At 40.6% G+C, this 27381-nt stretch overlaps 1 protein-coding gene and 1 long non-coding RNA gene across 3 annotated transcripts; one reads left to right on the top strand and one right to left on the bottom strand.

The window, feature by feature from the left end:
* The first annotated feature begins 279 nt into the window (after window positions 1-279).
* Window positions 280-17957, top strand: thbs2a (thrombospondin 2a). 2 transcript variants are annotated; one of them, XM_044046479.1, is made up of 23 exons: window positions 280-680; window positions 934-1002; window positions 1574-2127; window positions 2449-2533; window positions 4927-5126; window positions 6880-7020; window positions 7109-7202; window positions 7525-7695; window positions 8612-8788; window positions 9128-9301; window positions 9933-10060; window positions 10164-10316; window positions 11438-11656; window positions 11743-11850; window positions 11940-12099; window positions 12191-12309; window positions 12398-12632; window positions 13602-13829; window positions 13919-14190; window positions 14565-14662; window positions 14868-15007; window positions 16052-16082; window positions 16387-17957. In XM_044046479.1, exons 1-23 carry the CDS (start codon window positions 647-649, stop codon window positions 16388-16390), a joined length of 3594 nt encoding a protein of 1197 aa, XP_043902414.1. In that variant the 5' UTR covers window positions 280-646; the 3' UTR covers window positions 16391-17957. The 2 variants fall into 2 exon arrangements, with proteins under 2 accessions (XP_043902414.1, XP_043902415.1); XM_044046480.1 differs by lacking the exon at window positions 16052-16082.
* Window positions 17958-19580: 1623 nt separating this feature from the next.
* LOC122782215 lies at window positions 19581-24276 on the bottom strand. Its single transcript, XR_006361895.1, has 3 exons — window positions 24220-24276; window positions 20942-21045; window positions 19581-20146 (listed from the first exon to the last, which is right to left on the bottom strand). It is a non-coding gene; the product is annotated as an uncharacterized LOC122782215 (long non-coding RNA).
* Between the last annotated feature and the right edge of the window lie 3105 nt (window positions 24277-27381).

The following is a 27381-nucleotide window of genomic DNA, read 5'->3' as shown; positions in this document are numbered from 1 at the left end:
AAATCTTGTAGTTCTCTGGTTCGTAATTATATTGAACAGAACTACTGCGGCAGCTGTTAAACTTGATTTTTTTTTTTTTTTAAATGCCACTTCTTTCCTCCAACATTTTTTCCCCTGAAAAAAAGAAAAGAAAAAAGTGAACCAGCTCCAAACACAACGAGGAAGGTTGTGGGTCCGATACAGGGAGGGAACGATGGGCATCGCAATGCGAGAGAGAGAGACAGACAGAGAGACAGAGAGAGAGAGAGAGAGAGAGAGAGAGAGAGAGAGAAAGAAAGAGAGAGGCAGGAGGGGTCACGAATCGTCCACTTTGAGTGTCAGCGCGGATCAGAAAATTACGCCATCGGAAGGCAATTATGTAATCTGTCTCTTAACGACCGACCACAAACGCTCCAAACCCCCAAAGACTTTGATTGACAGGCGCTCCGCCAGCCTCTATATAAGAGCAGGGAGGCGGATTCCTATCCAGTCACTGTTGTGCCTCAAATGCTGCGGACTGTGGATGTACTGGACCAAAGTGGACTTTACGCGTTTTACGCACGGGGCTATTCTGTGTCCTTTGGGTTTGACACCACTTTTTATTCAGCCGATCATCTAATCAGACCAAGACAGGTTTGAATTTGATCGTTTTTTGCCGGATATCTGAATGAATAAAAACACAATAAGCACACGTTTGTCAGGTAAGTTACAACGCACGACACACTATTGTCGTAACACTGCAGTTGTGGTGTGGGGAAAACAGTACAGCTACTTGACTTCCATTATGAAACCTGACCCACATTTAATTCCTTCACAGTCAGAAATGGGTTTTGAGATGTTTTAAACTCGTTATATTTCTCAACCTGGATCCATATCAGATGTTGAGGATGTCTATAGAAAGATGAGTCGCCCTAAAACTCACAAAAAGCATCTGTGTTCTTTGTGTTTCTCAAGGAGATATGATACTCAGAAGCCTCTGCTTGCTGCTCTTATCTTTTAATTCCCTCCATGCATTATCTGAAGGTAAGTGGACAACATGGAACATATGAATAAGGATGCATTCTTTGATTGATAGACACATGTGTAAAGAAGTTGCCATAGCAGCTCCACGATTAATCAAATAATTCACCTGTTCGTGACCGTTTTTTTCATTTAAGGATTAATGCACAAAAACCTGTTTCAGTCTGATTTGATGGTGCTCATTTTCAGAATTTAAAACATTATTCGGATCACAGAGTTTGTTGTTAGGATGATTCATAGTTAAGCAGATTGTTATTTGCCAAGCTTTCAGAGTCATGGACGGACTCTTTAATTGATAGCTGTAATTATGTGAGAAATTAAGGTACAAGTAGTTGTAACAATAATATTAATAGTTATTTAACTTCATATATATATAGTTTATGTTCTTGTCTTAAGTTTTCTTTTAGGTTACCCTTGTCAAGATGGACCTGAAGTCCTAGCCCCTCCTCCCAAAATATTTTCCATTTAGCTGATATTTACTACTGTTGCTTTGTCTGAAAAATAGTGATTATTATTTTTTGTTTTATTAATAAATTAATACCCATTTGCATTCCCCCCACTGTCTACTTTGTAGATGGCGAGCAGGAGGATGAGACGTCATTCGACTTGTTCGAAATCAGCCACATCACACGCAAAACTTTGGGGGCCAAACAGTTTCGGGGCCAGAACTCAGACATCCCAGCGTACCGCTTCATCCGCTTCGACCACCTTCCCCCAGTGAGCCCCCCCATACTCAAACAAATACTGCAACAGATGCAAAACAATGAGGGCTTTGTGTTTGTGGCCAGCATACGCCAGGACCGCGCCTCACGGGGCACACTGATTGGTTTGGAGAGCGCTGATGGCCAGAGGCAGTTTGAGATTGTGTCCAATGGACGGGCCAATACTCTTGACCTGGTGTACTGGGTGGATGGTTCACAAAATGTGGTTTCTTTCGAGGATGTGGACCTTTCCGACTCGCAGTGGAAGAACGTCACACTTCAAGTTCATGGGGAAAATGCAAACCTGTTTGTGGGCTGCAGCCTGATAGACAGCTTCATCCTGGATGAGCCTTTCTATGAGCACCTCCAGGCTAAGGGAAGCCGCATGTATGTTGCTAAGGGATCCATTCGGGAGAACCACTTCAGGGTAAGGCCAAAAAGATGACCGAATTTGTTTGTGAACTGGCCCTACAATAGTTTTTCACCTCTCAGGAGTTTCAATAAATAAAACGGTGCCCCACAATAAGCAGTGTGGTTTTAACCAAAGTTTCCAGAGGTGGAGACCAGCACACTCCAGCTTCAAAGAGTTTCCCTGGTTTACTTGTGTAGAAAGAACTCCATATTTCAACATTCATTTTCCCTGTGTGTGTGTGAATGTGTGTCATAAGGTCAAGAGTGAAGAATGATTAGGCTCAAGTGTTAATATGTTTGTTAGTCAAATTCCACGGTGTCTTTTCTTGTCAAACAGGGCCTTCTGCAGAATGTGCGTTTCATCTTTGACACCCCGGTGGAGGACGTCCTCCTGAGCAGAGACTGTGAGGTCACCAAGGAAGGTAAGCGTGCTTATCAGGAAGGTATTTAAACCAGTGTTTACCCCGAGGTTCATGCTCCGTTAGATCAGCTGGATCGTTTTATTATTTGTGGAATTTTCGTAATCCAAAAGATGAGTCAAAATAATTGTGTTTGAAAAGTCCCTCGATACCTTGCAGATGTGATTAGGAAACTCATTCACGTGAAATCCTGCGAGGCACGATATCTGTATTTTGTAAAGTATCAGACACAGCAACTTTCCAAACCAAACAGTTTAACATACTTGATTCCCTTCATCTGATTTCAGCATTTTTTTTTTTCTTAAGTGAGTCAAATCACTTGAAGATTTAATATGTGGAACAATCTCCCGCCATGACTTCATATTTACGGAAACAGCCGTGTCAATGCACTGATGCAGTGGCTTGAGGTCGAGTAATGTGCGTGGTGAACAAAAAGAGATACAGATGCTTACGTTTATTTCCTTTGGCAGTGGAATTAGAATAATTTCCTGGGAAAGAAATAGAAAAGAGAACGCGAGTGGTTTGCTGCAGTGCAGGGAGCTTATGCTTCCAGCTACTCTCACTCTCTCACACACACAGTGAAGTCATGAATTGGCTGTTAGGGTTGCATCTCTCTCAGCACTTTGTGATCCTCAGTGGGACTCACGCAAAGAAGTACAGATATCTGAGCAATCATCAAACACCGGTCACAAGATCTGGAAACGATGTCTCTGGGTTGCTGTGACAAAGCAAATCCATGTGCAGAATGTGGGTTTTTGGATTTCTGTTGCCACAAGTAGTGTTGAATTCCAGCAGATTTGGTTTTTTTTCCCTTCAAAAAGCCGTGGAAATTTTCTGCGCACTGGCTAGTAACAGCCAAGCTTCTGCACTGGTAGCAATTTTAATGCCAATAGTCACTTATAAACCCATAAAAGCTGTCATGTTGCACATTAACGAGCAGCACTAAAGCCACTCAGGCTTTTTTGCTCCCTTCTTTAAATTCTTTCCTTTATCTGTGATGAGAAAATAGAACGCGTCTATCAGGGAGAAAAGAATGTGTAAATGCTTTCGCAGATGAGCAAGCACGCGTTCACACACGCGGCACGGAGCCTTCCTGAGATCTAAATGAATCCAGCAGACTGTAAAGGAAAGAAAACAGCACTGGCTGCAGTGGGACATCGCTGCACAGTTTGGGTGACTTCTTGATTTAGAACCCCCAACTCTGTTATTCATCTTCACTAATTCACACGGCACAATACAGCTGCACATGTCATATTCGGTGTGAACGAATGAACGAGAGGCATTCGTTCCATGGCGCTTTGACGCGTGTTTGTTTTCAGTGTCACACATTCATACAGGTCATACTTTTTTTCCAAGGTTCAGTAGTGTGAAAAAACAACTTTGGGGCATAATTTGAGAGCTAAATTAAATGCATGATTTCACATGATTTATTGCAAACTCCCCAGCACAAGATCACAGATCCAAGTGGCTGGTGATATGGTCACAAAGGAGTAGTTACAGTGATAAATATTGATAAATAACAGATAATTAAAGATTGATTTTTGTGTTTTTTAAACTTAAAACATTAATTAAACAGAAAACCATTTCACAAGTATGTGGTAAAACCATAGATTGTGAAGGGAAGCCTAGGAAGTAGCCGTTAACCACTAGAGGGCGTAAAATAACTCAATTTAAGTGGAGAAATTCGTCTACTTTTCACTTGGTTTGTAACGTAATTACGCTCCCATTTAGAAAAGAATAGATGAGAAGCACTGCACACCCAATACCAGCATGATTGACAGCTGGTATTGTTTGATAGCTGCGTGGTTGCAGGTGATGTCTGAGAACATCTTTGGCATGGCACCGGACAGATCTTTCGTCTCACAGCTGCAGTCTATGGCAAAAACATTTAAAGCTCAAAACAAGATTAAACCTATATGATATTGCTATGAATTGCTATTGCTGAATGATTGCCCTACTCAGTGGGGATGTCCTTCTCCAAATTAAATTTACTCCAGTCTCCAAATTACTCCAGTCTGTTAAGTTCATATCAGAAGTGTCCACTAATCTGAAAGTGCATGGAGATTTATGAGAATGGTGTGTTTCTCTCATCAGTTTCGCCTTTTTTGAGCCGTGCAGTGCCAACGCCGACAGTCCTCCCCCACTGTCATCTGTGCAGGAAAGATTTACAGTTCACCCATTTCTAACCCTGCTGACTCGACATCTGTTTTCAGGAGCAAAAAGTACAACAGTGTAATCACTGCATTGTTGTGGCCTTTTGGCCAACTACAGGAAAACAGGAAATTGATCTGTTACTGCAACGAGTTTCAATCATCTTATCGCTCAAATATGTTTTCCATCACCACTCAGTGTTGATGTCTCTGTCTTTTTTGTTCTTTTTCCCCCGCCTCCTCCAGATGATGCTAATCTCGTGAGTGAAAGCACAGAAATCGTGGATGTGAGCCCTTCCATCACGACAAACATCATAGGTCAGAAGACGGACGAGACGGGCAGCGATATGTGCGAACGCTCCTGCGAGGAACTCAGCACCATGTTCCAGGAGCTCAAAGGCCTCCGTGTTGTCGTCAGTAACCTTATTGATGGCTTGCAAAAAGTGGTAAGTGGTGGACATGACAACCTGGCTGATTCTGTCTTGCACAGTGAAAATCAACATAATCCGGACTCGTGTTTGTTTTAGACAAGCTGCTGCCTGATTTATCACATTTCAAAGGCCACATTGTGATGAATGTGATATCGCCACAGTCTGCCTTCATGTGAGGGAAGAGAGTTGACATTTTTATAGAAAACTGACACGTTAGGAAAATAAATGACATACTCCTCGGTGCGGTAGCACGGAGCTAAGAGGTTTGAATTAGGTTACTAGGTAACCTACATGACTTTTAAAGCAAACAGTAAGTAGCGGCAGGACTGTTTATAGAGTGGCCTGCGATGGCTGAACCCATTTGACTCCCGCTCTATCTGTGGCAGTGTGAGTCAGACAGATTTTATGACATGTTACATGTGGATATAGGAAGTGTTTCCCTGGCAGCGACAGGGTCCAGTCTAATGTCTGGTTGTGTTTAAACAGCCCATGTGTTTCCTCTGGGAGCCTCCTAGCAATAAGAGTCTGGGCATGAACCTTGGGAAAAAAAAAGGCAGGGATGAGAAGGGTCCCTGAGGCTCTTCCAGACCGAGTGGTGTCTCAGATTCTGGTGCTGCTCACTGCTGCCTCCCTTTTCCAAGAGGAGGATGCAACCACACACACCCATATATATATATATATATATATATATATATATATGTATACTTAAATATGAACACACACACACACACACACACACACACACACACACACACACACTTTGGCAGCAGTTTATCCACTGAAAGTTCAGAAGAATCCGGCCAGAAATCTCATAGTCTCCAACTGGGTTGGAGGTCACAGTGTGCATAACTAAATAAAAGGCTACTTGTCTGTGGGATGACATCACAAGTACATTGAAGAGTGTTGTAACTAAGAATCACATTTTAAAGTTTTACAAGTATTCCTTTTCATACACAGATTTTTTGTTGGTGTACTTATTAATTCATAACTACTGTTTTTAAGTGATGTTACAGACTTCTTCACTACAAAGAGACTAATATTAAAGTAATAAGAGCCACTTTCTGTTATTTAATGATCCAGTACACATAAGACCAACTCTGAGGTTTCCTTGTCCCAGTCAGATATCAGATTATACCACATTGCTGGACCAGACCTAAGACAATAATCAAGTTTTACCAGCTGTGTCACATTCTTTATCGATTTATCTTCTGCGTTTGCTTGTTTCTGGTACTCGCTCTGACGGCAGGTTCAGTTCCTATGCTCTTTATGTTTTGGTGGAACAAATACACACATACTTCCTTCACACCGTCAATCAAGCCTTTACTTGTCACTATCACTCTCTTCCCTTTGACGAGGCAATGTCAAAACAACACTGAACTGGAGAGGAACATGTGTCAGTGTGACAGCTTCACCAAAATAACATCTCACAGAGTGAGACACACCATCACAGCGTGACAGAAGGTCACATTTGGCCTTTGATTACTAAAACTGTTTTAATGGTGTTTGTTTGCATTTATTGATAGAGATTTAGGTGCAGTGTAATGTGTCATTTTTAACTTTTTGGAACTTGACTGATCACAACTTGCCTTTCAATAAGTAATCTTACTAATATATGAATAATATCTAAGTGATAAACTCTACTTCATGGTTCAAATATGTTTCTGACCATATGGTTTTGCCCGATTAGCAGGTGTCCATCTTCACAAGCTTAATAAAAATGCATCACACCTGTATCACTGCTCACATCTCTCTGTTAATGTGTTTTCAGACAGAGGAGAACACAGTAATGAAGGAGGCTCTTGGGAGGATGAGGAACACTAAAGAGAAAAACATGTGCTGGCAGGATGGACGCCTGTTTGATGATAAGGAGGACTGGGTTGTAGACAGCTGCACCAAATGCACATGTCAGGTAGTGAAAAACCCGTACAGAATATAATGCACAGATTCCCCGTAGATTATCAGTGACCCTGATGCATCTCTAATCTCACTAATCACAGGAGTCCAAGATTGTGTGTCACCAAATAACGTGTCCCCCTGTGGCATGTGTCAGCCCCTCGTTCATTGACGGCGAGTGCTGCCCCGTGTGTATGAGTAAGTAGTCGTCCTGTCTGTCGTATTTGTCGATCTGCGCAGCAGATAAACATAATCACACTTGCAGTTTTATGCATGCATGCTATTTTAAAAGAATGTAGGATTAAGACAACATCCCACACATATTACATTTTTAATACTCCAGCGTTATAGCAGCCAGGTTTTCTTTGTGAGTTAACCACATGTTTATTGGTCACTGAACAGGCTTATTTATTTACTTGTATGACTGTTGTATGTTTAACAATGAATAGATATGGGAGACTTTGAAATGCAAAAAAAAGCGGGAGTACAGTTTTAACCGTTTTGCTTTTACTTTTTCCAGCTAATTTCAGTGACGATGGCTGGTCCCCTTGGTCAGAGTGGACGGAGTGCACAGTCACGTGTGGGATCGGAACTCAGCAGAGAGGTCGGTCATGTGACGCAACCAGTAACCCCTGCACCGGACCTTCCATCCAGACCCGTAAATGCAGCCTGGGCAAATGTGACAGCCGTGGTGAGGACGTTTCTTAAAACCTATAATGTCATCCACTCTGAATTCACACCGTTTTTTGTTTTTTTTATCTTCCCTTACATACAATTTAAAGATGATGAACTGTTGTGACCCAATATCTATTATAAAGCAAACTACATTTGTATACTACCATATATGCAGCAAACTCTCTATAAAACATCAGCGTGGAGGAAATAATCTTTTGTTTTTACATTTTATTGTGTGTATTTATCACTAATGGATCGCGACTACTCATTGCCGTTTCGCCGCACATTCTCCCACTAAAGCTCTCGCTGAACAACAATTTCCATGACTTCATGGCGTCACTGAACTGGGTCTTGTGTTCAATTTCTCGGTTGGGAGACTCGTGGTAGAAACGACATATTGTGTGCTTAAGTAATTAATTAGAATCCATTTGCCTGACTGAGGATGAATTCAAGCGAGGAGCTGGTTCATATGGTCAAAATTAATTCCAAATAAGTCACAGAGGGGATTTTCATGGTCCAGTGACTCACCACACAATATCAATGCGATCATAGATGTACCATACACATGGGGTGGAGTGTGTGCTCGATTGCGAAACACACAAAATGTGTCTTTGATGAATTGCGGTGTTAGCATGTGTTATTGTTTGCAGCTAAGATTACATTGCATCGGAGTGAGTGACTGAATCAGTTTAACCACTGGAGGATAGATTACCCTCAGTGACATAAAAACTGGCTCCGGCATCTTGGAACATCTTTGAAAGCGCGCCATCACTGACAACATCACACAGTGTTTACTTGTACAAAATGTGGACGTTTACTTTTCTAGATTATGAATGTCTGTCACTATTTGTCTGAATGGAAGTCATGAGGACAATACATGAGGTGTTTTTCTGCGCTCTCTCGCTGACATTTGTGATTTTGATGTTGCCCAGTGCGCCAGGATGGAGGGTGGAGTCTGTGGTCGCCGTGGTCGTCCTGTTCTGTGACTTGTGGAGAAGGACAGATCACCCGAATAAGACACTGCAATGCTCCTGTGCCACAGCTGGGCGGCAAAGACTGTGAGGGAAGTGGAAGAGAGACTCAGCGCTGCACTGCCAATCCGTGTCCCAGTGAGTATTTCAGCTTGTGCGGCAAAAAATTCAACAGCAGCGTCTCTATTACAACAGCTAGAATCCACGTCAAATAACCAGACTTCCTCATGCCTCATGTCTCCCCCGAGGCAACACTCCTCGTGTCTTTTGGCCTCTTGTCTGTCTTTCAGGAAATGTTGACCCAAATCAGATCAGCATGTTTTCTCTTGCGCTGCTAAGTTCCAGGCGTCTGACTCCTGCTGCTTTTTTGACTTGCAGACGTGGAATCCTGACACTGTTTTATTAAGAAATACAGAGACTGAAATATCTGTGGAATTAAATGCTTGATGTCAACGTCATGCCTCTGTATCTCATCAGTTGATGGCGGCTGGGGTCCTTGGTCACCTTGGGCGACCTGCTCAGCAACATGTGGAGGTGGGATCAGAAGTCGGACACGGGAGTGCAACAGCCCTCAACCTCAGTACGGTGGCAAGAACTGCATCGGGGAAACCAAAGACAGTGACAGCTGTAACACTAATCAATGTCCAATTGGTGAGCACCAATGTATTTCTCTATCACAGATAGAGACATAAGAGATTTCAACGCCTGGATTTTAAGGATATGCTATAAATTCTGTGTGTAGCCACATTAAGGGCCCAACTGACTAACGTAACCCACTGAAGTGTCGACATGTCGAGATAATGTGAGTTGGTGTATACGAGAACATAAATGTCCAAAAAAACGTCGTCTGCCAGCTCCCTAGTCCAATCTCTGCATATTATCTGAGTGAACTTGTTTGAAAATACAGCAGAAACTCCCCAAACTCTGGATAATTCACTGTGAGTGAATGGGCTTAAGTCCTGATGCCACCCACTGAGATCTTCCAGATCCTCCAGAGATTATCATCCTGATGTGAACATGTCTCCCATTGCGTTGGCCATAAATAAATGGCAAACTCCAAACAATGTCCGAGCCAATTCTCTGGACATTATGCGGAGTTCCTGTTCATCTGGCTTAAATCTCAGCTGGTGGGCTTTTTTCTTGATGCATCGAGTTGAGATTAAACCCTCACAAACAGAACTTGAATCATTGAATGACATCCTCTACAGATTTTCCCTGACAGATTTGTTTAAATCCATTTTCCTGGGTTTGTATCCACTCATGTCGTCCAAATCTCTTGCAGATGGATGTTTGTCTAACCCATGCTTCGGTGGAGTGGACTGCAGCAGCGCTCAAGATGGATCCTGGGAATGCGGCCCATGCCCTACTGGTTTCCGCGGAAATGGCACTCATTGTGAAGACATTAATGAGGTAAAAGTTGGTCTTTTTATTTCCTTATGCACATGAAAACCCCCCCAAAAAGTGTATTCATATACCTGTGTTTGCACTGCACCAATGCTTTTCTCTCCCACAGTGTGATATGGTGCCCGATGTTTGCTACAAAGTGAGTGGAGCACAGCGATGTGTTAACACTGACCCTGGTTTCCATTGCTTGCCCTGTCCACCACGCTACAAGGGCACCCAGCCTTTCGGTATGGGCGTAGAGGCTGCCAAGAAGAACAAACAGGTGAGCAGTTAACGCCCAGTCAATGTCAGACTGCTTCAAACACAAGTAATGTTTGAACATGCGTGAACTGAATATGTTAAAGTAAAGGATAAAATATGGGCCTTCAGCTCCAGGCAGATTTTTTTTTTTGAAACGCAGTTGTGCGGATTTTTGTTTGTCAGATTTAAATTTATGAATGACGGAAGCAGCAGCTCAGGTGATTTATAAGTCTCAGTCCTGCAGTGAGTGTTTTCACAGTCCTGGAGGGGAGGCCCTGGCCACATATTGTATGAATGTGATGCAGTATCGGCAAGCAGAGGGAGACTCGGGCAACCCTTAACAATAAACACATGTTGGACATCTTAGATACTTTCACTCTAAGATCAGAAAAGGACTGAAACAGCTGTATTTTCACTCTTCTGTATGTGAATGGTTTTCTTTTTCTTCATTTGTGCTCAACTCACTCGATCTGTATAACAACTTAATATTTTCACTTCAAACTCTGTCCAAAATGTATCCGTATCACTGGTTATATGTCATTTCATACACAGTATGTCACATCACTGAAGTGGAATACGCTTCTTCTTTTCCTCCCATGTGATCACTGAATTCACAAAATCGCTGGAAAACTGAAATACTTGCAGTGCCACCCCCACAACATCCTTCTTGGAGGACTCTGTCACTCTTTGGCTTCCAGAGCTGCTTAACTTTAATGTGATATCCCAGGTTCACTAATTGATTTTAGTGAGGGAAAAAGGAATTGGCTCATCGCTGGCATTGACCATCACACAGTTTTGATCAAAAGCCTGCTCATGCTGCTGCTTTATGAGCTCATGGAGTGGCATCCAAACTGGAGTTATCCATCATCCTGTGGTAATGATTGGCAGCTGTGGATACCTTGTGCTGCAGTAAAGGGCAACAGTGGGTCGTAGTGGGATACATATGGGATTTCATAAAGTCACTGCTGCCTAGAAGAAGGCAGAAGTAATTTTTTGCCATTTTCAGTGGCAATAATAAAATGGAAACCAAGACTAATCACAAGAACATAGTCAGGCGTATATTTTCCTTTTCATACTGATTTTTATCCACTGCCCTGTGCTCATAAATACAAAATCCACCCTCCCCTTTTCTTTCCCCTTTAGGTGTGTGAGCCAGAGAACCCATGCAAGGAGAAGACCCACAACTGTCACAAATACGCTGAATGCATCTACATCAGCCACTTCAACGACCCCATGTACAAGTGCGAATGTCGGACTGGTTACGCTGGAGATGGCTTCATTTGTGGAGAAGACTCAGACTTGGATGGCTGGCCCAATCACAACCTTGTGTGTGGAGCCAATGCCACTTATCACTGCAAGAAGGTATTTCATTTAAACCTCATTCCCTCATATGGTTTGCTGGTTTGTACTGGATCTGAAATCTTCTTAATGCAACGCTGCTGTTTCAGGACAACTGCCCAAACCTTCCCAACTCTGGACAAGAAGACTTTGACAGGGATGGTCAAGGAGATGCCTGTGACAAGGATGATGACAACGATGGAATTCTAGATGAGCGGGTACAAGAGTCTGTTACATATGGCGTTACATTCATTTACATTCATTTTAATCAAAGTATTCTCTAATAACTGCTTGCTTTCCACTACAGGATAACTGCGCCCTTCTTTACAACCCCAGGCAGTTTGACTTTGACAAGGACGAAGTTGGTGACAGATGTGACAACTGTCCCTATGAACACAACCCTGCTCAAATAGACACTGACCACAATGGAGAAGGGGATGAATGTGCAGTGGACATTGACGGAGATGGTAAAACAGATACAGGCCTCAAGAGATACAATCCTATGTGTGGGTCTACGGCAGTTTTCATATCTTTACATCTTTAAATGTTCCCACCCAGAAATTTTGAACGAGAATGACAACTGCCCCTATGTGTACAACACCGACCAGAAGGACACTGATATGGATGGAGTTGGTGACCAGTGTGACAACTGTCCAATGTTGCACAACCCTGACCAGGTACTGTGCCACGCACACATGACAGCCTCCAGTTCAAGAGCAAGTACAGGAGTCACTAACTCATTCAACATCTACGTTTATTATAAAGGTGGACGTGGACAATGACCTGGTTGGAGATCAGTGCGATAACAACCAGGACATTGATGAAGATGGTCATCAGAACAACTTGGACAACTGTCCCTACGTGGCCAATGCCAATCAGGCCGACCATGACAAGGACGGGAAAGGAGACGCTTGTGACTATGATGACGATAACGATGGTATACCTGACGACAAGGACAACTGCAGACTTACACCCAACGCAGACCAGCTCGACACTGATGGTGAGAAGGAAATGTTCTGTGTCTTTACAACATTTTGCTTGAGAATCACATCTGAATTCTGCTGTTGATGTTGGTTTTGAAAATGATTTGTGTTCACATTTGCATTGAAGTTTTGACATTTGAATCAAATATTAAAAGTATACACTAGTGTTACTGAAAAATGTGTTATAACATATTAGAAGTTCTGGAAAGATTTAGAAAGCATGACACAGGGTATGGGAGCTTTTTGAATGCATCATGGGCGTTTCCTGTATGGTTTCTTTAAACGGACATGTTTTTTCTTCAAGATTATAATCATTTCCTTAGGAATTAGCTTCAATACAGCAGGATTTAAATATGGTGATTGTGGAAAGAGCCAGCAACTGCATTGGCACGGGTGATGTCATGATGTATGACTTAACGGAAAGCGTCCAGGAGGTCACACACCAAGCCGTGAAGTTTTTGTTTCCTTTAGGTTTTCACTTGTGATTAATCTACAGTGTCATATTGAAGCAGGATTACCTGTTGAGTTTGTACAGCTGTATGTGAGTGAAAACTCTTACCACAGCTCGTCAGGCAGTCTTAATTTGTTAAAATGTTTTGCTCTTTTATGCAATAATAAAGATAGAAAACAGCAAGCCACCTCTGCACAGTGGCATCCTTTCCCCTGTGCACCCCAGAAGCCTGAGGTCTGGCTCTAATAAACTTCAGGCTTCAGAGAGCAACAAGTATCAGTGGAAGTTGTCACAGCAGGAAAGATGCCTTAGGAGACAAAGATATTAAATCCAGTTTTCTGGGAGGAACTGCTATTTTTTTCCATTCTTTTGTAATATTATATTAGTGGAGTTCCTCTGCACTCACTGCATTGGGAGTACTTTGACACCATGTGCAAAGAGAGTTTTCCAGCCTGTGGAAACAATCTAGTTCATATCATGCATGTCTAATTTAAATCAGGTCAGAGCTTTGATGTTTTTTTGGTTTTTTTTACAGGCGATGGAAGAGGGGATGCCTGCAAAGATGATTTTGACAATGACAATGTCCCAGATATTTTTGACGTGTGTCCAGAGAACAATGCTATTACGGCAACAGATTTCAGAAAATTCCAGATGGTCCATTTGGATCCTAAAGGAACCACTCAAATTGATCCCAACTGGGTGGTCAGACATCAAGGCAAAGAGCTGGTCCAGACTGCAAACTCTGACCCAGGCATTGCAGTCGGTGAGCAATTCACCAGCAACATATTCCTCATTCATTTGCTGCTCTTGAAATGACTTCATATTTTTGGTGTTGTTTTCATGTGATGGCAGGTTTTGATGAGTTCAGCTCAGTGGACTTCAGTGGGACGATGTACGTGAACACAGATAGAGATGACGACTATGCAGGCTTTGTGTTTGGCTACCAGTCGAGTGGGCGCTTTTATGTGGTCATGTGGAAGCAGATCACACAGACGTACTGGGAGGACAAGCCTTCCAAGGCCTTTGGCATCTCTGGAGTTTCACTCAAAGTTGTCAACTCAGTCACTGGCACTGGAGAAAACCTCAGGAATGCTTTGTGGCACACGGGAGACACACAAGGACAGGTGCGCTACAATCTGAGGCTCAATCCCATTTCAACACTTAGTGAATAAGTGTTGGGACAAGCAACGTGAAACAGAGTGTCCCCATTTTTATTGAGATGAGGGGTAGGGTTAAGTATAAGACTAACTAGCCTTTCAATAGAGATTTTTTTTTCGGATTGCAGTACCTTGCAGTTATTCTACTTAAATATAAACCCATTAAGTGATGATGCATTACAGTATTGCAGGGGTGTCCAAATTTATGAGGGTATATTATAACAACTTCCACTTGCAGTGGGGAAGGGTTAGGGGTAAAGTTTGGGCCAAACTACTATTTCATCTGATTTAAGGTTATAGCAGTGTTTATGTTAAGTATTTTTTTTTATTTCTTTATATAGGTTCGCACTCTGTGGCATGACCCTAAAAACATGGGCTGGAAGGATTACACAGCGTACAGATGGCATCTCATCCACAGACCAAAGACTGGTTTTATAAGGTGAGAACATCATGCGTGTGTCCTGTACAATGTTCTTCTGCCTCGTGACCCTTCAGTGACTCATAGAAAATATTGTGAAGTCACCATGCTAGCTGTCAACCAGTGACATAGCAAAATTATATTGATGAACATGTTATGTGACCATGGTTTCACCACATGAAGGAGTCGACCATAAATGAGTTCAAGTTGGTCCTGTATTTTGCAGGGTTGTGGTCTATGAGGGAAAACAGATCATGGCTGACTCAGGACCAGTTTATGACAAGACATTTGCTGGAGGACGGTTAGGCTTGTTTGTCTTCTCGCAAGAGCTGGTGTTCTTCTCCGACCTCAAGTATGAGTGCAGAGGTTAGTACAGATAACGTCCCTCTCTTTGAAGTTGTAACCGCAAATGTTTCTGACATCTATGAATGTGTGATTTCAACTATGATATTAAGTTCCATCGCAGTGTTTGTTGACATATGCACTTGGACGAAGTTCATTGATTTAGCCAAGGCCTAAATGGATTTCACCACATCCTCAGACAACAGACAATAGCAGTCATCGCTGTGTTTAGAATGTGTAAAAACAAGCGTGTAGTTGGTTTTGATTTGTTTGACAGTGGTTTTTGAGTTTATGTTAAGAATTTGCAACTGTAGAAATTTGCAAAAAAATTGCAAAAAAATTGAGAACTGATATAACAGGGAGAATGGTGCCTCTTTCATTTATAATCTGCATCTGTCCTGGGTAGTAACTGTGAGAAGTGTGTAACTTAATAAAAGTCATAGTCATACACTCGTTGTGCCACAGTCAGGCCCAACAAGTTCAAGAGTATTGTGAACGCAGGTCAGAAGAAAAATAATTCCATGGACAGTGGGGGATGTTAGGTCCAATCACTCTGTTACAGAGGCAGGCAAATGTATATATATATATAACATGAAATTATATGTAATCTAATATCAAAGTAGAAATATCATCTTTGTCATAATGCATCCACAACTTCAATTAATAAATGCAAGCAAGGAACTTAATATTTATTGCTGTTTAACAATTCATCAGGTGAGCACTTGAATTATATGGTGCCTCACAGATTGAAAATAAATGCAACAAACAGATACTAGGGAATAAGTATTGGTCCATACTGCTCAAAATCCTGGTCAATTTGATGAATTATGTCTTTGAAATGACTGAGCACAAATGCGTTAACAGCTTCATAGTTCATAAATGGTCTAAAACGACTGTATCAGACTAATATCAGTAGATACTTGAGTTTCTGATATCAGTATCGCGCACAAAAAAAGTGGTCTCGTCCCATCCCTAACAGAAACTAAGGGAGAAAGTGTTTGAGTGGTTTGTGTGTGTGTGTGTGTGTGTGAAAAGACTTTACAAAGCCAAATCTTTTTCAAACCTCAGATAACCTGGAGTTGCCAACAGTTTTCACAAGGTAATGATGAGAGGTTTTGTGTTGTGTGTCGGCTAAAGCAAGACTAAGAGTCACGCTTTGTTTCTGCATGTCAGCACAATGACGCAGATGCTCTGTGAAAAGCTTTTTCACGTCCTCTGTTGAATGCTCAACAGTGAGAAATCAGCCTGCACCACGTCACCGTACATGTAGACACATCACGCTTTTTGTTGTTCATGTTGTAACTCCATTCTGTCTCTTCGGACATGTGTGAAACTCATTATTAAGTGTCGTAAGAGTTCATCATAAATGTGGCATTAAAAGAGCCTGTTCTGTCTTTCCACAGATAACTGAATCAAGTCTGCAGGAAAACGATCAGAAAGGAGGTAAATTTCAGCATAAATGAGACTTTTTACACATTTCCGTCTTGTGACTTGCTCCATCCACTGGAAAGAAATCCATGGCCAATTTCAGTTTTCCTTGTGACATGCATATATTTCCCAAGCTGGGAAAAGACAAATGGGAGTGGACAAGTTTAGACAAAAGGCTGTGCAGAATATCTAATTATAACTAGTGTACCTACATATGTCTACATTTTTAAAGGTCTAATTGTACAACCACTTACATGCTGTGTGTGCTTTTTACTTTGTACAACTCATAAGTGACTCAGTTCTTCAATCTTAAATGTGTTTGCATCCCGAGGCTCGGTCGTGTCTTCTGTTTTGCAGAACAGCTGGATAATTCCGTGCCTGACAAACATAAACCATAACCAAAAACCCGAAAACCCATTTAACTGTTTGTGACTTTTTCCTCTCCATTCTTTTCATCTCGAATGTGTTCATGCAGAAAGTATGTGCTAACAATTGAAATAAGCCATTTTAGTAAGTGCCAAAGATGTTTATACTAAGTCTGTATAATTTTTTTTTGTAAATTATTTATGCCCTGCTTTTGTGTTTGCTCGTTTCATTTTATGCTTGTAAATAATTATTTATTTGTTTACACTGACAAAACACATTGAATATCGCAATCATCAAGATAGCACATTTATAGTATTGCAAGTTTCTTTTTCTCTTTTTATTTTATACTGTTGTCGTGCACTTCCTTTACTTTTAGAGTTTTAGATATAACTGTAGCATGAGGATAAACTGCAGCTGCTTTTTAAAATAATCACATACATAAACAGAGCATGTGTTTATGTATGTGATTATTATAATAGTGTAGCTGAAAAGAGAAAGTGACTTCTGGTAGGATGTGTACAGTATGTTTAGAAAAGCCACTGTGTTTATTTCTGATGCTGTGCATACGAGGCCTCGTTGTTGTCAAAGTGATATATCACGCTGGTACATGACGAAACATTTTCACTCAATCTGTGAATCTACACAAGCGCATAAATGGTCCATCACTAAAAACATCTTATCTGAAATAAAAAAAAAGAAGGTAGATCAGGGTACATTTGCAGCATCATTTTAAAAGTTCTAAGTGTAAAGTTGTGAACCAAGCACCATGTGACATATCATTTTAACAACTGTTCCGTTCCTCAGTCAGTTATTATGTGTGATGACGAACAAACGCAGTGAAAGCATTTTATACTTTCTTTCATATAGTCATATTTGTCGATGCTGTGAAACGCTCAGTGTTTGGCAGGAAAGGAAAATCCAAATGAAAACAGTGCGACTGTGTGTCTGTATCGTGTGAATGGAGGACGCGTTAGTGAACATCATTTTGTGTCTGTGTAACGTTTATGTTCTTCGTTGTTTGATTTCCATCTTGGATCTTTTTTTGTTGAGAGATTGCAGTGCACACAATGTAAATGTTTTTTCTTTTCCTTTTGTATACTTGTGTTGTTAGATATACATTTTCTACAAACATTAGTGTCAGATTGTTCTGTTTCATAAATAAATCACTTGTACACATTTATATGGATTGTGTATATGAGGATTGACAGATTATCCCTTTATAATTACTGTAAATATAGTGCCATAGTACATTTATATACACACACATGCTAAAATACATTTTAAAAGGTTAATGGCTGGATTTGTTAACTGTATATCGATGCTATTTCTAACAAATATCTCTTTATACTTTATGGCTTTCCTAGATTGTCAGTGGCATTCAGTCCCAAACTCAAACAAACGCTGTCGTGTTTAGTACATATCACAACTATTTTCTAGTGCCAGATTAATGTACAATAAAAACAGATATGTTCACTGGTGTTCTCAAACATGCTATCACAACTGCAGTACATCGTTACACAATAATAATAACAATGAATCGCCTATTAATGTCACTCATATTTTCTTTTTATGTCTGACCACATCCTTTTCTTTGAAAGGTTTATCAGACATGTGTTTGACACATGTGTGTAATGAACTCAATATTAATTTCTTGTAAAAACAAAAAGTTCCTCAAATACCCTTCATAGTACAATAAAAAAAAAAAGATAGAAATAGATCATTGTGACGATTTACAAGTGAGTTTGTGGAATCTTATGGTTTTCCGAGAGTATGTAAAGGTTTTGTGGTTTTGTACCAGACCATCTGTCTCACAGTGCAGAATCCAAGGAGTGAGGAGGTTTACTAAATGATGGTCAGGCCAGGAAAAAATGTGCCATTGGGGAAAATGGGGAAGTCAAAATCTCTATCCTGTAGCTCTGTGGTGGAGATTTTTTTGGGTTGAGGGTCCTGGAATAATCCACGTGGCACACACACACACACCAAAGATGGGCCATGTGGGTCTGGCACTGGCGGCTGATTTCAAGTCCAGAGCACGTTCCAGCGGGGTTCACACAGCTTTGCCAGAGGATGTCAATGTGTCACACAGCGAACCACCTTTTTCTGCTGAGGTGAGTATTCAGAGACAAGGGAACCTTTAGAATGGGCGACCTCAAACAAACTGGCTGCAAGTAATGGAAGCATCAGGAAAAGGGAAACCTTGACCACTGTTACAAGGTGAGCTGAGGAGGAGTGACCCCATGCTCAGTGAAATATGGACAAGTTCATATTCATTTTTCATGTATCTGGAGGCAGAGATGTGGACTTTGACACCAGATTGTCAGTTTTAACAGCACATGGACACACGCACGGCTGAGGTCAAGGCCAAATACAAGTCTAAAAGGAGAGCAGATCTGTGTGTGGTGTGGTTCTCCTTCACTCACACCGCTGTGAAATACCAGCCTGTCCGACGCTTGAATAATGCAACTGTTCTACACACACAAACTCCATTTCCGTGTCCACATTTCATATCATCAATATAAAAATGTACTCTTCTAGTGTGGCTGGACAAATGCAAATGAGACTCAGAACATGAGATGATTTAAGAAAAAATGTCTGAATCAAATTATCAGCTTGTTGAAAATATGAAAGCTTAGTGGAAATATCTATCCAGAGATTAATTTAATCTGGTCTACAAATCTATTTTCTCAGAACCTGAAGAAATCAGCCAACAGGTGAGATAATTCCATCTGTTTCCAATGCAACTTAACTAAAAAAATACATCTGTGGTTTAAAACATGTTTATTTCTTTTTCTCCAGATATGTTTTCTATTAGGAATAATTACATATTTTTAGTAAGTACATTAACAGCTAGCCTGACTCGGTCCAATGGTATCAAAGTCCACCTTTCAAATCAGAAACTTAAACCTAAATGTAAACTCAAATTCCAGCCAACGAGGCCAGTGCATCAATGGAAACATGTGCTTGATCCATATAACTTTGAGTTCTAAGAAGAATCAGACAAGACGAGAAGTCAGCATTTGGTGTTCTCACTGACTCTTTAATGTGTCAACATATAGTCGTTGCTGCTGAACAAAAACGACCAAGTCAACACAGCCAAGTGTGCTAGGACAGAAGTGGGCTTGTTGTTAAGAATAAAGTGAGTCATTTATTTCAGGGCATACGTTCCTCGAGTCATTGGGAAAAAATCCCTGGCCCTTCTTTCTGCCAGCCATGGGTGCACACACTCCCAGAAAATGGAGGTGCCAGAAGAGCATCGCTGATGTGTAAGCTGTGGTCCTGCAGCACAGAGGCTCCAAGATGTCTAAAACCCAACATTTTTTTTTACTTCAGATGTTTCATATGGCTGGTACAATGGTCAAGAAGCCATAACTGAAAGAAATAGAGAATGTTTTCAAGTGGAAGGAAAAGAAAGGAGTTTCCCCAAGCAGCAGTAATTATGGGTTCAAACATTTTGCTGAAAACCAGGCTAAAAAAAGCATAGGATGTATATTCACAAAACCCATTGGAACTTGTTTTTCTGCAGATCCTGAAAAGCACCCTAGGTGTCAGTGAGGCTTGTTTCCACTCAGGTCTTGATGACACTGGTGTGAAACTGAGAACAGGCGCATTGGGTCTCATTAAATCAGGTTGTGAAGTCTTGGCCGTGCAGTAACCTTGTACAAAACAAAGCCTGATATAATGCAAATAGCTTCAGGCCCTGATTTATCGGACTAACAAAAAAAGAAAATCTGATCAAATGCAGCCATTAAGGGAGAAACAATCAAGATATCCCCTACCTCCCCTCACTGACATAAATCACATTTAATTCCTTTTTAAATGGTATTATCCAAGAACACACATTTCCAAGGAGCCAGCTGTGTTGGCTGCACACTGTGACACATAAACACACATAAATTATCACTCTGTCATCAAGGAAGCTTTAACCTTGATAATAAATTATTAAAGTAACCTAAGAAGATGTTTAAAACCCCAGTTGTTTTGAAGAAAAACAAAAATCAGAAATGAAGAGTTAGTGGAGAAGTCAACAGTGCCGGTCACATAAAGGAAAAGAAAAAACTAACTCATACTAAAAATGAGAAATGATTTGATAATTACCAGCACATTACAAACACAAAGAAATAGCTCTATTCACAACTTTATATTTTATATTTAAATTACACTTACATGTAATGCAGTGTCCACAGGAGTCACGTGGGGAATTGTCAAAGCCTTTGGCATGTGCAAATACTTTTACACAGTCCTGATATCACATTGTGTTCCACCTGCACCTGAAATAACAAAATGGGAAAAATCAATAACTGGTGATCAGTGAATTTAAGCAGCAACACTCAAATATTAATTTATAAATGGTATATCAATATCACATAAACAGTTTATAATAAACAATGATGTTGTCACTTATACAGTAAGAGTTGCAACTGGTGTACAAACGGCTTGTGGTAAGCGCTGTATAACATATTTATCAATCTTCAGGGGAGACTTATTCACTGGGACGTGGAAGAAGTTAATATGTTCACAGGACAAAATCCAGAGATTTAAATAAGAGATTAATACATGTATATAATGTGCTACAAAGCATTTAATAGTTTATGAACTACTTGCAACATGTAAACAGGATGGTGTTCAAACTCTCTCTCTTTATTAATTTTAATAATTCTTTGGAAAGATAAATCAGTCAGACAGGGTCTCCAGTGTATAAAGGCCTGTCCTGTGACAGCAGGAGAGGAAGGCAGTGCCGCATCTGCTCTTTATATGAGCTGGACTACAATGCTACACACTCCCCTCCCTTTTTCACCAGTGGAAACAAGTGATCATGACATCTCCTTTTACATCTCTGATGGCTTTTTCAGCCATGTTGTGCTCTGCTGTAATGGAAAAGCCATTCATGAAAAATACACATGGCAAGCCAGCAAGATAACAGCAATGAATGCCCTTTTTCTTTTCCTCTCCCCTTTATTTGTCCCTTTGGAAATTGTTCCATGTATTATCTTCTTTACGTAAAAATGATTCATCACTTTCAACACATTTGTTTACCGTGTGACAAGGTTTAAATAGTATCTACATGTAATTTAACTTTAATACAGAAATTCATAAACTATACAGTTCTGAATCGATAGTCTGGTGTTGACCAACAGACTCAGCTCAGAACTTGAGAAAATGAAAAATGCTTAATCGCCAAATAATTAATCTTGAGGAATATGTGGTTTAGTCTTATTTGACTAAATGCCAGCATGCACTGCTTTCCCACACTGACATATAACTGAATAAACTGTATACAGTCTGTCTGCTTGTAAAACAACATACAGTCTGTTGTTTTTATAAATATTCCAGCAGTCTTTTAACTTCTGTGAGATCATCTGTGGACACGCGCACGTCTGAAAGCACAGCCGTTGCGTGTACGTGATGAAGGTCTTACTCGGCGATGCTTTCACTACACAACTTCACAAGCAATTTGGGAAAAATGTGGGGGGGCTTTTTATGCTTGTCAGAGCAGTGAAAACAGGCTCGACCACTCCAGTCATTTGCAAGAATGCTGACACAGAGCTATGGGGCTTATTCCCTGTGCTCCTGCAGATGTGAATGGTGCGTGTGAAGTAATTAGTTGGATTTATTTGTAGTAAAGTACATTTTATGCATAGAGTCCAATATCAGCTGCACTTTTAGCTCGGTTTTGGTTTCTACAAGCATAGCAGAGGTTCTCACTCACTGTATCTTTGTATTCTTGCAAAGAGGTTAGAGGGGAACAGTTTCTTGTTTGGTTCCACAGGAAATTGACAATGGAAAAACCTGGCACTTTTTTACTCACCAGAGGCCTTATTTGCATAATCTTCATAGAACTATGGCATAAACACAGATAACAGTGTTCTGCAGAAACCTTTTAGGTCCTCCAGGGTTTCTGGTACTTAAAGTTCCTTGTGCTTTGAGTTGGAAACTGGCATTTGATGCTGGTAAGGTAGCATAGCATGCAGTGGGTTTGTTGGACCGATTTTAAAACAGCTGTTCTTGATCTGGAAACAAGTGAACACCAAAACAGTAACGTTGTAACCATAAAACCAAAACTATGAGTTGAAAAGAGGCAGGCAGTAGAACTGAGAGGAACGGCAAAATCTGTTTTTGACATTATGAGGGGCCCCTTTCACCATTTAAAAAAAAAAAAGTTAGTAGCTCCTCAGATAATTCAAAAGGTTTTTAAATAAAGTAACAACTGTAACTGTCAAATGTAATGGGCTAAAGAGACAATATTTATTATATTATAAAGGAAAATAATGCTTTGGAGCTTGCCAAACTAAAGCAAAAATAAATAAAATTAATATTGAGACTGGAGGAGAAAGAGACACTAAAAATCACATGCATGGGTTATTATTGCTTTATTTGAATGCAGTTATCCTGGACAATAGTCTCTGTTCTATTTATTGAGGAAAATCGTGCTGCTTCTTCATTAGTGCAACTCTCCTTCTCTGCTGAGGATATATTATCACAACAGCAGAACCCTTTTTCTTTTAATATCACACATGTGCTGTGACCAGCAGCCAGAGATTTGTGACCTCATGTTTAATCTTTTTCTCATTCCTAAGCATTCAAATCCCAATTCTGACATCTGTCAGAGGAGGTAGGAGTAAAAGTTGAAAAAGAGGACATGTAATTGCATAACCATGCAGTATTCGCCTTGGTGATGGCATTACATCAAATAACTTCACTCAGGCCAGTACTTCTCTGGCACTTGGTTCAGGCCTCATGCATGGACCCATGAGAGCCACAGAGCAGGTGTCTCCAGAAAACCTCCCAGTGTTTCACTGACAGTCGGATGTGTCGGTGAGGCCACGGTTACTTATCGTCTGCCTGATGAACGATGCTACAGAGTTGGGACCAAAGAGGAAAAAGGCCCTGCCTACATCAGGATCCCATTACTGGCTCACTGCACATATACACCGTGTCAACTAAAGTTTGGGCCCCAGGCAATGCTGTCACTTTTTCTGATTTGCACTTTTTTTTCCCCCCTATATGCCCAGGAGCCTGATGCATGCATTCAGAAAATCAGAGTGCATTATGGTATTCCACCAAGCAGTCACGAAAATTACTTAATCAGATTTAGCACCTTGTTTACTAAAGCCTGGACAAAACCTGAATGAATACAGCCTTTTCAAGAAGAGAGTTATTCTTGATTTATCTAGAAGATTATTTAAAACATTTGCACAAATGTAGTCAGTCAGTTTCCCAGTCAGGATACAAACTATAATGAAGCTGATTCTATGCATGAGACCCTTAGTCACTTTTTATTATCACCACCTGTACAGTCTGTTCCTGAACCACACTTATAAGATGACACATTTGCGATACCTTAATTATACGACGGTTTGTGATATAGGAAAAATTCCAGTTTCTGAAAGCCGAGATGTTGCACTTCAAAGCCAGCACGTGGTTATTACGGTAATTTCACTCACACTGTTTCAGGACGCTGGCGAATCAGAGTCTTAGTCACCAGAGAGGAGAGAGGAGGAAAAAAACGCCTCTACATAGTTTCCAGGTTTTTTTTACCTGTTTTTGGACATTGAGACAAAGAAAGACAAATGTTATTTTAAACATGTTTTATACTGTTCAAATTTAACATGCAAAAACCTGGTGTTCATGTACAACTAGAGTGTTTTGTTTTTCTTCATTAAGGCACTTAGTTACAGGACATTTTCTGGTCCTTTTTTGCTTAAAATAAGCAAAAAGGTCCAGTCGGGCATATGAGGTTTAGATGTTAAAGGCTTCATTTCAAAAAGGGAAATAAAGAAGTCAACCCCAAAACAGCAAAAAACCAACAGCAGGGCTGGGTAAACAACAATATCAGTGGGAGCAGGTGGGGACAGAAAGGGCAGCTCACCCTGGAAAAAATGAAAAGCAAAATAAGTTACCGTGGCTGAGAAGGCAAGCATGAAGGCTGAATATTTCCAGTTGGAAGACAAAACATTCTGGCAAATTCTGGTGAGCTGGTCCAGACTTTCAAACAGGAGTGAGTGGTGGCAATCAGAGTAATCTGCAGCAGGTGAGTTGAAGGGAAACCTGGTAAAGGGGTTTCCCCGGCCAGCCTGCAGGGGAAAAGACAAGCAGACACACCCACAAACATAGCCACAAACATACCCACTCATGCAGACAGGGAAACAGACTGACAGCCATATAACAGGAGGTGAAACGGGTAGAGGAAACAGGAAACAGGAGACTCAACAGTATGTAAAGAAAAAAATCAGAAATAAGTCATTATAGCTTGATATTAAGTGACCACATGAAATTGATTGGGGGGCCACAAGTTTGAGACCTCTGTCCTATATCCTTAAGCAAAGTTTGTCATATTAGACCAATTAGACCATATTAGACCAATTAGACCAATACGACCAATCGCCGGTGCACATTTTATCTGACTCATCTCTGTGTCACTGAGTGAAAAGTGCAGTTCCTCCCGACTGTTGGCAGATGCAATCACTTCAAAAAAAGTCAGATATTGTGACTGATTTTTCAAAGAGTATCTAATCATTTTATACTAAACAAATAAATCATAATCTACATCACCTGCAATTAAAAATTGTTGTGCATTCCTAACAGAGTGATAACAGAGTGGTTCTCATCTCTCTGTTTGATTTAAGAGTGGACAACAAATTGGAGTTGTGGAATTGGGTAAAGTCATGCAACAAATGTCAAGACAGGCACTCAAAGTCACGACACTGCTCGGAAAAATGGTCTCCAGTTTTCTGCTCTGCCGAGAAAAAGCTCGACATGGGCAAATTTAACGGTGACACAAGTCGCTTAATGAAAGATGACATTTCTGGGAAAGGCCTAACTTATGGTGAGGTGTCCCTGCAGTGCTTTTCTGAATCCAGTAACCTCATATCCGCTGCACCTTCACACTAATGCGTCAGTGAAATGAGAATGAGACGGTCTCACTCCTGGCTACCCATGTTTTCACTTTGACAGCCACTTTCAGTGTGTATGTTTTCACTCTGAATTCCATTTTCTGTTTAATATGTACAGGCTTCTGCATCGCAGGGCTTTGCGTATGAACTGAAGCCTGGGCAGCTTTTAGGGTAGGCTACAACATTACTGTTTTTGATCATTTCACTTGCATCTAGTACCTTTTATTTATTTATTTTTTTTGTTAAAGCGGAGGATACAAACCTGTTTATGGCACAAGTAGTTAAAGCCCATCCTCCATCCCATGTTTTCTGCTTGATTTCACTTTACTTATAGTTTGAAGGCTGCAGTGTGTGCACAGTTTGGCAAAAGCTCACCTTAAATCTGAGTTAATCAAGTGCATGCATGGCACAAGCATGACTCATCATCACAAAATGATGGTCCAAGCACATTAATTCCAAATGGACTCTGAAATAAAGAACTAGATGTTGATGTTCCTACATCCAGCAGTTGAACACTCCTCTGCAGAGGCCGCTCAGTTTCCCACAGTGTCAGTGCACTCCCTTATCTTTCAGTTGCTTACATTTAAGTTTTTTAAATCCTGATTTTGATCCATACCTGGATCACTTCCAACTTCTAAGTGAATCAGCAGTTTCTGAAATAGAACAGCCCACCTGTCACAACAATGCCACTCTACATAGATTAGATTGCTTTAATAGCAGGTAAACATGTGTATAAATGGTTGACGAGTGCAAATTCATAATATAAATGAACCCAGGCCGGTGGGCCACATGCAGCCCCCCAATCAATTTCATGCGGCTGCCACTTCATAAGACGTTACAATGAGTTATTTCAGAATGTTTTTTTTTACTATTAATAGATTAATTTTGCATCATAAATATGCTAAGATTGTAAAGTATTTGTATCATTCCATATAAAAACACTTTTATTTTGAAATATAATCATACATATTATTTTTCACTTGACCGGCCTCCGACTAAACTAGACTAGAGCCCCCAGGTCATTTGAGTTTGAGACCCGTGACTTAACTTGGTTTTGTGTCTTTGTCTTTGTTATTTGAACATAAAGAGCTTCTTGGGCTATTTTATTGTGTGTTTCTTCCTCTTCACACAGGCACATCCTCTCTTTAAGATTGTTTGGCAATAAAGGACATGACAGCTGAGGCATTATTGGTCTAGTAAAAAAAAAAATGTTTAGAAACACTTCACAGCAACGCCCACAGTGGAGTCATGTGAGTCATGTGACCCCCATCAAACTCCTGTTAGGTGTCCCTGTGTTGCCATGAGACATAAATCTATACTGTTTGGTTTGGTATGGAGCTTCCACATAGAGCTTCCAACAATAACATATGCTTTAAATGTTTAAATGTTTACTTACTGTACATGCAGCAGGAACATTTAGATGTTTTTGTTTTCAAAATCAAAAGGGCACATGTGTTCAATGCAGCTTTGCTGCCCTCTAGTGTTAGAGTGTGAGCATGAGGAACTTGTCTGAGATGTTATTTTACACAGTGAAAGTGAATGATTTTGTTCCCACTTCCTCTTTGTTTTATAGTTGGTTGAGGAATGTGGATATTTTTAACCAAGAAGAGAAACTCAGTATATTTATGCAAGAGCTATTAGACACTGATATTACTATTGACACCTTAGTTTTACTTCTTGGGGAACCATTTATATATACATAATATATACATG

The sequence above is a fragment of the Solea senegalensis genome, linkage group LG15, assembly GCF_019176455.1.
Source record: "Solea senegalensis isolate Sse05_10M linkage group LG15, IFAPA_SoseM_1, whole genome shotgun sequence".
NCBI classification, from domain to species: Eukaryota; Metazoa; Chordata; class Actinopteri; order Pleuronectiformes; family Soleidae; genus Solea; species Solea senegalensis.
The sequence above is the reverse complement of the archived record's forward strand: the minus strand, read 5'-3'. Positions and strand labels throughout refer to the sequence as shown.

Coding starts and splice junctions, on each gene's coding strand:
- thbs2a (XM_044046479.1), top strand. CDS start 647: ATGAATAAAAACACAATAAGCACACGTTTGTCAG. Junction 13,830..13,918: donor TGACCCAGGCATTGCAGTCG/GTGAGCAATTCA, acceptor ATGTGATGGCAG/GTTTTGATGAGTTCAGCTCA. Junction 14,191..14,564: donor CGGGAGACACACAAGGACAG/GTGCGCTACAAT, acceptor TTCTTTATATAG/GTTCGCACTCTGTGGCATGA.